The sequence below is a fragment of the Lampetra fluviatilis genome, chromosome 23 (genome assembly GCF_964198595.1).
Source record: "Lampetra fluviatilis chromosome 23, kcLamFluv1.1, whole genome shotgun sequence".
NCBI classification, from domain to species: domain Eukaryota; kingdom Metazoa; phylum Chordata; class Hyperoartia; order Petromyzontiformes; family Petromyzontidae; genus Lampetra; species Lampetra fluviatilis.
In genome coordinates this window covers 7773994-7785840 of record NC_136297.1, presented here as the reverse complement: position 1 = coordinate 7785840, position 11847 = coordinate 7773994, and the positions used below count along the sequence as shown (strand labels likewise).

Below are 11847 nucleotides of genomic sequence, written 5' to 3'. Positions count from 1 at the left end.
CGGCGTGGTGACCCGCAGCGGAGGTGGAGGCTATCGAGCGTGCAGGCGGTGCAACTGCGTCAGGGAACCGCGGGGGGAAGGGGCGCGGGTGGGGGGTGTGCCGGAGCGCTGGGATACGAAGAAGAGAGGGGTTCAGGGTTAATTGGATAGAGACTGGGACCCCCCTTTTCATTGCTGGCACCTGGGCCCACAGCCAGCCACGCACGCTACTTCACGGCCGGACTCTCTCCAGACGTATCGACGCACAGAGCACGCTTCCTCTCTCCTTCCTGCACGAAGGACATTGTTCCACGAAAGCTTTTTGAACAACGGCACCGTGCTGATCTCGTCAAGGAGCCCTAAACCATCATCACGCGACCTCTGGCCATCCTCGCAGCAAGCCGCTTTTGGCTGCTAGCCATCGAACGAACACGGTCACTTGCATCGCGTGCCACTTTCAGATGCGCTTCTGCTGCCGCCAGGAACGCTCTTCTCCTTCCGATATGAGGAAGCCACTGAGGCTGTGCACTTTTAAATCGTCCAGATTGAAAACTAATTTCTTTAAAACTGCTTTTGTGTTTAGTCTGTTGTACTTCCCCTACGCGTCCGATTAGCACGGCTGGCTATGTAAGGTTTGAAAGAAGTTCTACACACTACACTATATACATGTTCCCATTTGTCTATAACTGCGTCTTGCTCCAGTTCCCGGTTGCATTGTGAGCACAGTGGCCCAAAGCCCCCTCCACCCCCTCCACAACAAGACACACCAAGCGGGCAGCAACAAACGGCAGTAATAAAGTTGTAATCGATCAGAGATAATACGTGTCTTAATTTGAGCAAGGTGATGAGACGATGGGATGGAATTCCAAAGTCGAGCAGTGCAAGCGCAGACGCAGAACCCAAGCGTCTGCGCTTTGCTGGTGGAACACCGCAGCATCGAGATCAGGAGGTTGGCAGTCTCGTCTCCGGAGTGGCATGCGGATCTTTAAGGACCGCTCCGTAATGTTGTTCACACGCGCACGTGCTCTTGGCCTATTGAGTGGGTTTTTTGTTGTTGTTTATCGAATAAAAATAACGGCTCTCCTTGTTATTTTAATTTGCCAACAACCACTGACCTAGACCGGTGTTCTTTATTGCAAGGTCCGCAGGCCACGAGCAGCCTCTGGTGGCATTTAGTGCAGTTCCTTGACGTGCGGACCCCCGACTAGACACAACATGTGACCCCCCCCCCCCCGATCATCGTGCCGTCAAACCCCCAATGGTTTCAAACGTGTGGCGGCCCTCACACCGATGGTGTCTTATCAGCGAAAGTGCCCCCCCCCACACCCCCCTCTGCAAATCAGCGAAGAACGCTTCTCTAGACGCATTTACCATTCTCGTCATTGTATAATCGGGGGTTCGTTTCATCCGAGTCTTGCCCGCTCGGGTGGACGACCAGGAACATATTTCGGCACCTGGTACGCAAACATCCAGTACGCATCTCGCTTTAGCCGAGCATGGCTTCTCGGCACGTGCGCCACCTACTCCAGTCGACCGGCCATCCGAAACATTAGGGAATGAGAAGTTTGTACTAAAACGAGGTAGCAGTGGCTGCTGCTGTGGCACATTGAGACATTTGAACAGTATTCTTAGGTTTTTTCTGTAAAGTCAAGTAGGTAAAAACATTAAAAAGTAAAATAAAATAAAAATAGACAACCATTACTGTATTACCATGTTTAGTGGTGGTCTCCCTGTTACAGGTTGAGTCACAAACCGCACCTCTCCTTAACAAAGGCTCAGCCTTTGTTATGCAGTCTATTCTTAGTCTCAAGCCTCACCTTACCATATTAATAATAAGTATGCGGCCCTTGCCCCACCACCTTCTCCAACCATTATATAAACGCAGTGGTAACTCCTGCAATCTCTCATTTACTTGATACAGCTGTCGTGGCTGTGACGGCACCACCTGAAGACGGAAGCTTGTGTTGCCTCCGAAACGTCGTGATTTTTATTTTATTTTACTTTTTAATGTTTTTACCTACGTGACTTTACCGAAAAAACCTAAGAATATGAATCATTGCAGTCACGAAAGCTTCAAATCTAGAACATATGAACAGCTAAATGTATCAAGCTCACGACTACTGCAGCGTTACTTGGTGATGCGCCTGCGTTAGCAGTGGCGCACGGGCAAAGGTAACAACACAGACTCGATACATTCGTCAAAAAAAGATCACCGTGGCCCGAAATAAAAAAAAGACCCACGATAGCCGACGTTTCGGGCAATAGAATGAACAACATTCCGCAGTGGATAGACCGTGGCTTGTGTTACGTGTTCAAACAGCGATTCAGAAATGTACCCGTCATCCTTTGTGAATGCTCTCAAAGTCACGCCTTCCGGACTTGGGAGAGCATGGGTTAAACTCCCGTGTGAAACGGACACAAATTGACAAACTGGAGAAGATCGCTGCTCAGGGTGAACAGATCATCGTGTGTCTTATCCTGATCAACAATCGCGAGACCCAAAACAAATGCTACTCAAGGACCGTACCTATCTCCATTGTGCAATCGGCGAGCTTTGAGTGCACTCACAAGGGAGACCCTTTCAGTATTATCATCGGAAACTAGACGTCTGGTCACAATATAGACTTGAATCTGGTAAACATTAAGAATAACTTAACCAGGCATTGTTGGACGCGGTGAAGCTGCGTTGACAAGGCGAACAATTATCCCCGAACCACAAGGGCTACAAGTAAAGGAAGCCGTGAAGCTGGTGCACGAGAGGATAAATCAATATTCTGATTCTGGAGAGGTCTCCATTCGGTTCCATCGCCTCTCAAAGAAGACGACAGGCACCTCGAGAGGGGTTCACGGACTGCTCCTTCACAGTATCGCGGCATCTTTGGGAGGCGTTCATCCAGCAGTGGATTGGTCATAACTGACGATGATGATATGGTCTATGGAAAATACATTATGTGACTTGTTGCGTGTGTGTCCGATTTAATCGCCCACCTGCTTTAAAGTGTAAGATAGTTTAAAAGCTGTGTGTCATGGCCTATGCAACATAATACATCATGCTCGACGATTTACCCATATGAAAGTGAGTACGACAGACATTTTTTTTGCTGCATGCATGCATTGGAATCGTTGGTCAATTCAATTTCTGATAGTTTGGCTCAATGCGGGAATAAACTGGAGAACCACGGAGGAAGACGACCACGCGTAACACGAGGGCACAACACTCAGCGCCTGCAAGCACCTGGCAAGCCCTGGTGGTGGTTGGTCACCCATTCACCTACTAACCAGTATCAACCCTGCTTAACTCCCGAGATCCCACTCAGATCGAACGCATTCAGGGTGCTTTGGCCGTTCGCATTACGATGGAGATATTGGATTTTTTTTTTTCATTTAACGTTCTTAACACAACGCTTATAGACGCAATGATCCGAATCGTAACTGGCCTACCAGCGCAATTGTTACCGTATTCTCCGAATTGTAAGACGCACGTTTCTCCCCCCCCTATTTAAAATAGAAAATTGGGGTTGTGTCTCATAACTAAATTGGTATACGTATGTGTGTGAAATAATTATATAACTTCATAGGAAACTGGCACACATTTTGGAGGGTGCGTTTAACGTTCGGGGGAGTCTTGTAATCCGAAGAGTACGGTATTACGCGTTTCCTGATTGACGTCTCCGTTAATGTTTGAAACGCATTGAATTGGTGGTTTCCAGCAGTGGATGTAGACCGTAACTCGTACAGATGTGTACATGAAGTTTAATTTATGCAAGGACTGCCTGCTGTCTAATACCCTCTGTGTCTTTGCTGCCGTCTTATGTCTTTTGCGTGTCATCGGGTATTACACTGGCGCGCGCACGCTACTCGCGTTAGGAAATTACACGTGTTTGGAGTGGTGGTGTTGACATTTTAAAAGTTGATTTGTTAAACCAAGTGGTAACTCAAGACGCCAGGATGAGTCTTATTCGCAACAGTGCCCTGGGTCACGGCAAAATGACGAAAGTAAACAAAAAAATAAAGCAAAGCAATGAGGCAAATATAAATCGGTACAAAAGCAATTGTCACAAAGACCAGGCATTTTGCTAAGGGGAGGGGACATCGCGACTCACAGGGGCTGTCCCGGTGGTTCGGTAGATATAAGATTCAGTCCTGTATTAGGGGCAGGCCACAATGCACGAGATGGGGTGGCGTGTGGCCATGCCCGACCGCCTTTATTTACCCAGCGCCGATGCTTACACACGGGGTGGACCCACAAACAGGTTCTGAAATCTAGATTTGAAGCTTTCGTGACTGCAAGGAATCATATTCTTAGGTTTTTTCGGTAAAGTCACGTAGGTAAAACATCAAAATAAATGAAAATAAAATAAAATAAAAACAAAATCACGACGTTTCAGAGGCAACACAAGTCTCGTCATCAGGTGGGACCGTCACAGCCAGATTAGCTCACTTGATGCAGCTAATCTGGCTGTGACGGTCCCACCTGATGACGGAGACTTGTGTTGCCTCCGAAACGTCGTGATTTTTGTTTTTATTTTATTTTCATTAATTTTGATGTTTTACCTACGTGACTTTACCGAAAAAAAAAACCTAAGAATAAGGTTCTGAAATCGCTCGCCACTGATGTTAGCCGTGGCCGGGAACCGAACCAAGGTGACCGGGTTCGCAACAGTAGCGCATTGTACGAACCATATATACAGAGTGTGCTATATATATAACGGACGGTTGCGTAAGTTGCTGTTAAGGATCACCTATGAAGGCCGGCACGTTACACGAGGGAAGGCCGCATTTGTCTCCCGAGCGCTACACATCGCACTAGGTACTCATTTCAGGCTGAGTCGACCTATGGGAGGCCCAGGACCGGTTCAGATAATCGTCACTGTGTTGGCCGTGAGCGGGTATGGAACCTGGAACGCCGGGTTCGTAGCACAGCACGCTAACACGGACACGACCGAATGAATGCGGTTCATAACGGTGCAGCCTGACCTCTCGATCACATGTAACGATGAATTAACGTGATGAATTGCAATGTCCCGTCGCTCGTTAACAACACAAATACAAACAGGACGCGCAATAAACGATTCAACAGAGGGCAACAGAGCGAGGCGTTGTGTTTATTTTTGTGTGTGGGTGGGTGTGTGAAGTTCCACTCCTTTGCGGCATTGTTCAGCTACACTGCGAAATGTTCAGCATTTTAGCAATGCGGCCACGAAAAATAAAATCGACAGTTAAAACACGCAACAATAATGTTGACATGGAGTGGCACATTCTTGTGAAGTGCTTAGCATCGTTCCCTCTGCCATCCGTGCGGTCGATTCCCTGCCGGGCTGACTGCCAGCTCCTGTATTTCTATGACATAAACATGCCCACTATTTCCGTACAGCATTTTAAGACCCTTCATTGGATCAACATTATATTGTAAGTGCAAGGCACATTTAGACCAAAACAATTATTACCAGGGAAGGCCCACTGAGCTGTGGAGCTCTTTTTCAGAAGCGACCTGGCCATAAATGATAGCTCAACGAAGTGGCTTATGACGTGGACATATATAGCATTAAACATTAAAGGGTAAAAACTAATTATAGCACGTGCGTAGATGTAACGTTTGCTTTTGTGCTATGTATCGACTTTAAAAATCTGGAATACATTTATCTGGGAAGGATTTGACGGGATTTTGATTTTAAAAAAATATTCACGAAAGCACTTACGGCCTAAAGGCCAAATATAATTTGGTAAACATGAGGATAATAAGAAGGAAGACTGCACTTAATACGAATTAAATATACCAGAAATATATACATTCTGGAAAGCGGATAGATCATGAAAGAACAGTAGAGGCATTGAAGAAACCCTGCACATTTGACAAATGTAAATAGCTTAGCTGTCGGTAGCCTTAAAACCAACACGGTCAATCATAAAAAAACAACTTTTATTTTACCAGGTAAAGCCCACTGAGCTATGTAGCTCTTTTTCAGAAGAAACCTGGCCATAAATTATAGGTCAAAGAAGTGGCTTATCATGTGGACATTTATTGCAGCCAATTACTTTAAACGCATTTTATACACGCGGAGAGAAAAAAACCGGAGGACCTGGAGAATAATCCACCCGACCACGTGGAGAGAGAGACACGCCAACTCCAAATACACAGGCGTCAGGGTCGGGATCGAACCCATGTCCTCCTTGCATACCAGGCGAGGCAGTTCGCATCCCGTCACCGTGGCGCCCACCACAGCTTTAGCTCATGGCTACACTCAAGTCTTAACTTCTCATGGAATATCTCCAGCCTGCTGGACATCCACCCCTCCCACCCTCCCTCTCGCACTTTAATTTTTTTTCTCATATTTTCCGGAGCTCAGCCTGCCCGTCGGGGGCGAGGCAACCACCAAAAGCTCCAAACGACGACAGGCAAAGGAGCCCCACGTGCGGCCCTGCCAATCGCGTGCGGCCCCGCCAATCGCGCACGCCCATTGGCCCCACGCTTGAGTGACGTCACCGCGCGCCGTAGCCTCGCCCATCCCTCCCCCCACCCCACTCCTCCTCCCCCTCACTGCGCATGCGCGCGGGGCGGAGCGCGCCATTTTGCGTTTGAAACTGAGCGCGGCCGGTCGCTTTTTTTGTCGTCCCTCGCCTCTTCTCGTCTCTCCCCTCGGGCTTCCTCACACCCCCCAACCCCCCTCTCTCTTTACGCGGCAGCGACACCCGCCCCGGCCTCGCCCCAAGCCGGTGAGCCACGAGGCGGAGGATTTTCCGTAGAGAGGCTTTCTTGGCTTTGTCGAGATGCGGGCCTGAACGGCTCGACTAGTGGTGCCGGGCAGGGCGGCGGGGGGGTCCTCATGCTCAACCGCGGCACCGCGCTCAATAAAAGTTCGTTTAAGGTTCACGAGAATGAATGCAATGTCGTGCTGTGTGGAATTATCTGCTACGTAGCACAGCGGCACTGTCGTGGGCAATCCACCGCTGGATCGTGAGAGGTGGCGGCGGCTTCTTGCAGACAGGCCTTCATCCAGCAGTGGATTGGCCATGAACGATGATGATTTATTTTTTTAAATATGCACGTGTTGTATTGAGTTGTGAGCCGTTTGCGTTTTATTGTGTGTCTTCAGTTTAACCGTGAGCTAGAAGTTGCGCGTTGCTGTGGTTGCGAGTACAGTCACAAAGTGGTGCTCGATGGAATGGCGAACAAGGGGGGCTGGCCGAGTTGATTCCATTCATTGCTGAGTTGATCGTGAGTCGAGTTCTGTGTAGAAGTGTGATCCGGCCCATTGTCTTAATACGTACAATACAGTATACATATGTCAGCCTTTACTCTGCCCCGGAAATACATGATAAGTTCAAATATGCTCAAATTAAGGGGTGTTTTGTTGGCAAAAAAATTGGTGTTTCACACAAACTTACAAAAAATTATCAAACTGCAATAATAATTTAGTCGTTTATCAACCTCAAAGACAATGTAATTTAGTTCTGTACTGAATTTTAAAAAAGCTATTGAACGGAAAGATAGTCTTTAACTTTATCTGATCATTTGTGGGGACAGTAGTGACTTTAAAAAAAAGTGACGTTACTGTTCACGACGCGTATTCAACTAAAATGACCAGTAGCTAGCAAAATTGCATCAATTGAAAACATGGGTTATACGAAGTTCGTTATGGTGAGAGTTTGTTACATTTAATACACACTTAACATTACTTAATTGCAAAATGCGCAAACGTTCATACAAACTGATTTCACTGGTGAGACCTATCGGCTATAAATTAAGTTAATAACTGAGGTATAACACTAAATATAAAGAAATGAGGTTCATCTTGATTGTCTTGTGTTACTGGTTGTCTTGTCACTACTACAGGCCCTGTTTGAAAGAATATCTGCCAGTGGTGCCGTGGACTGGCTGTGCAACCATGGAGCTCAACGAAGCCAACTTGCAGACACTCACGGAGTTCCTGCACAAGACCCTGTCTCCTGACCCTGCCGTACGCAGGCCTGGTAAGCAAGGTTGTATGTGAAACTTAAGCATCGCCCTAAATCCCAAGTCTTTTTTTTTATAACGCTTGCTGACCACGGGCTGCAACAAACGTCACCGTTAGAAGTTGTAATATATCAGAGTTAATACGTTTCTTGAATTGAGCATGGTTATAAGCGCTTGGTAAAGAGATGATGGAAGGGAATTCCAAATGTGAGTAGTGCAAGGGAGGAGGCAGAAAAAGAAGGGTTTTGACCGACACTGTGGTAATTGGGTAGTTTATGGTTGTGTGGATACGTGCACCAACTATAAAACACATCCACATGTATGCATGAGTGCTGGGATAAAAAAAAGTAAACATTTTGCCGAGCGTTTACAATTATGTGTATTGTGCACATTTAATTGTTTGTCACTCACAAAAATGACAGTTGTTTTAAGTGGCTAAAACTTAGTATTTAATATGTTTAGGTATACATTTGTTTCAGGCTTTTAGCAGTGTCCTGAGCAATACTTAAATATTTTTCAAATACACAATTCTTCTGCACGTGTCTCTTACTGAAATTAGTATATTGTGTAATTTAGCTTTAGCATGAGACACGTTGCATTTACAGTATAGCGTTGCAAACTTTGTAATTTGTTAATCGTAGCCCCTGCGGTGTCTATAGGAAATTCCAAGGAAGCTCCAACTTTGGCTTTCTTAGACAATCAAGAGCCCATTATTATTGTGATTGTGTCATGCATAATGTATTAAAATCACAATGTGGTTGTGTTTTTGGCTAACTATGCCGCTGTAATTATAATTGTAATATACCCCAAGGTCAGTGGTGGTGCGAGGCGTACAAAAACGAAGCAAAACTTAGGGCCCCTTGCAGCTGGATGCATGAACAAAAGCATGGGGAACCAAATGTCAGCTCAACTTCAAATACTCTCTGGTTCTTTCAGTAAGGTCACGTAGATAGAAAAAATTATATTTAAAAAAATTATATGATTTTTTCTATCTAAGTGACTTTACCGAAAGAACCAGAGAGTATGGATTCCTGCAGTCACGAAAGCTTCAAATTAAAATACTAATGATTAACATAAAAAAGTAGACTAATTTCTCGCATGCACATCTTGTGTCATCTAACTCCCACCTATGTCTCTGAGATACATGTCTTTTATTTTGCTGCGTCTGTCGTCTGTATTTCTGTATAAATACTCATAAAGTCACTGCATAAAAAATATAGTAACCTGATACAAGACCCTCCAGAGAAAAGTCTGTGGACTCGGTCTTGCTTTTCTGGATAGTAAGTTAATTAATATTATTTCGTGTTCTCTTATCTAATTTGCCTACATTTATCTCATCTCACTGCACTATCTCTAGGTCTGGTCTATATATCTTCTGTCATCTCACTAGGAATTTATCAATCAAAAGGGGACATGAAACTAATTTAAGCCTAGGGCCCTCAATGGGGCCAGCACCACCACTGACCCATTCTTCTCCAAGACATCTAATCCAAATGCAAGGGCAGAAGTTTCTGCCCTTGCAGAAGATTTATCCCAACCATATGTTCATAAATCTACATGCACAGCCGTTCTTGTCAATCCACTGCTGGATGCGGGCTTCTCCATGCCGTGTGGGTCGTGGTGGCTACTTTATCACACTTGACCCACTGGTCAGTGAGGTTTGGTAAAGGCGGGGACAATGGACGCAGAAGAAGATGGACTTGGGTGCATAGGACACTACAACAATGGGTTTTGCTGCAATGCCGCCTTGCTACACACAATGTTGGGATGCATTGTCAATTTGTACATATATACGGGATATCTTTGCATTTTACACTGCTGAGGTACCTGCAGTGGGCAAGATGTGTGAAAGTAAAACCTATGGCTGTAACCATGGACAGCAGCAGTCCCTTTCTCCGTAATAAATGCGGGTTGTGCTCATGGCCAGCCACGTGAGCCTTCAAGGACACAGCTCGCTGAGGAGCGCCTGGAAAGACACCGCTGTGGAAGCAGCAGTGCCTCGTCCTCTCCCCTATCTCACGAGGTTGAAGGTCTTGTAGAAATGATAAATGCCCTGTGATCAGCCGGCTCATCACGGCCGTGCCCGTGTGTGCTCACTGGCACACCACCATTAATCACAGCGCAGCGCTACGGTGATAAATGACCCTGCTTGCGTCTCCGCTCCCTTTATTTACACGGTATTGGGGGTTATTTGGGATGGGAGGGGACGGCGGATTTACCGAGGATCAATAACGTGACGGGAGCGCGGCCGTGAGGTCAGTGTTGTACTCATTGAGCTGTATCAGCCCCTGAGGACACGATTCCGTCGAGTCTCTAACCGACCAGCAACATCATTAAAAATAATTATTTTGGATGTCTGAAGAAAGTGCTGGTTCACACATCTGCTGTTCGAGTTGGCTAATTAAAATGATTCACTGGGCATTGTCACACTTCTGCCTTAAATAAGTCTTTGGTTCGTTATCAGAATCCACTGTCCCATCATGCAATGGTACTGTAATTACAAAATCGACAGTACCTGTAGGTGTAAACCCTGGTGTTCTAGTGACACGGTTGAAGTTAACAGATTTTTCTAAAATGGAAGTATATAACCCTTGTGTATATGTTGCCGATTGATAAATGTTTGTTCTGCAGTCGGATTCCCCTTCAGAGTAATTTTTACAATATGCCCAAACGGTTAATATGGGACAACTTCTGATAGACACATAAATTGATTCTTAGTTTGCTCAGCATCAAAAATCGTGGAATGTCATTATTACTTAACAATATTTGACAATGTGGTTAAAATACACTAAAAATACATACAAAAATTGTTATTGCAAAAATAGGTAAAAGTTTAAAAGGGTAGAGGGTGATTGGTAAGTTTTATATTAAAGTGAGTCATGAGAAATGCGAGTGTCTATTTTCAAGTTCACAGCCAGTGATGGCGTGAAAATAATGAGCGCATTCAAAAGAAGGAATCTAAGAAATGGACAAGGATGAAGTTAAAAACAAAATAAACTTTATTCCTACAGATGAATCCCAGATTGACAAAGATGTCGAATATGCTGATGCAATGCAAGTTGTCCCTTAACATAATGACAAACAGATGGTTAACAAACAATCTAGGTCAGGAAGCAGCCAATTTTGGACTAAGCAATAACTTCAGATGTTTGAAATTAAATGTCACTACTTTAATATCAAAGCTAACAGAGCATTAGGACAGTTATTGAAAGTCAGGGGCGAGGGGAGTTTAAAACTCAATCAGAACAACTGAACTGAAACTAGAAAAAAAACACGTTGATGAAGTGTTGAAATACAAAAGGATGGAGATGTTAAAACAATAATTGAATACACAGAATTGTAAGACGATTCGGAATAAAATTGGAAAATTTCAGGAACACAACACAAATGATTAAAGACATAGCAAGCAGTAAAAGCAGGATAAATTTGACTGACTGGCAATTAAAAAATGGTGTAGCCCTTAGGGAGAGAGATGGTACCATAACATATGATCGAGATACAAGCTTAATATTTGTGAAATCATTTATTTAGCAAATCTCTGTAGGACAAAAAAAATATCCCTGGAGTCGAACAGCTTTTTTCAAATGAAGAAGAGGAGGAAGTTCCAGATGGCCTGCAAGTGAAAGCCGAAAACTAATGGGCAATTTTGACTCGCCCACAGCGATGTTGCCCCACAACCAGCGATGGCCTTGCTTTGGACCCGGGGAGGTGATTTATTTTAAAAGGGTAATGTGAGACTGCCTGCAGACAGGGGCTATCGTTTGTAAAATTGTGTTGCGCTTGCAATCAATGTCTGTTACATCCCCCTGTTGGCTTCAGTGCAAAATACAATATGCCGTGGAGCCCGGTACATGTGGTATTTGACCAAAGTTCGGCGCCCTGTACAGAGGGCATAGCAATTAAGATAGCTAAAT

At 45.1% G+C, this 11847-nt stretch overlaps 1 protein-coding gene across 2 annotated transcripts in view; it reads left to right on the top strand.

The window, feature by feature from the left end:
* Positions 1-6534: 6534 nt before the first annotated feature.
* CSE1L (chromosome segregation 1 like) overlaps positions 6535-11847 on the top strand; it is a 35218-nt gene continuing 29905 nt past the window's right edge. The window contains exons 1-2 of one of the 2 annotated variants that reach the window (XM_078867015.1): positions 6535-6693; positions 7814-7950. In XM_078867015.1, the coding sequence (XP_078723141.1) occupies positions 7866-7950 (85 nt within the window). In that variant the 5' untranslated portion in view covers positions 6535-6693; positions 7814-7865. The other variant, XM_078867016.1, reaches the window with a different exon arrangement.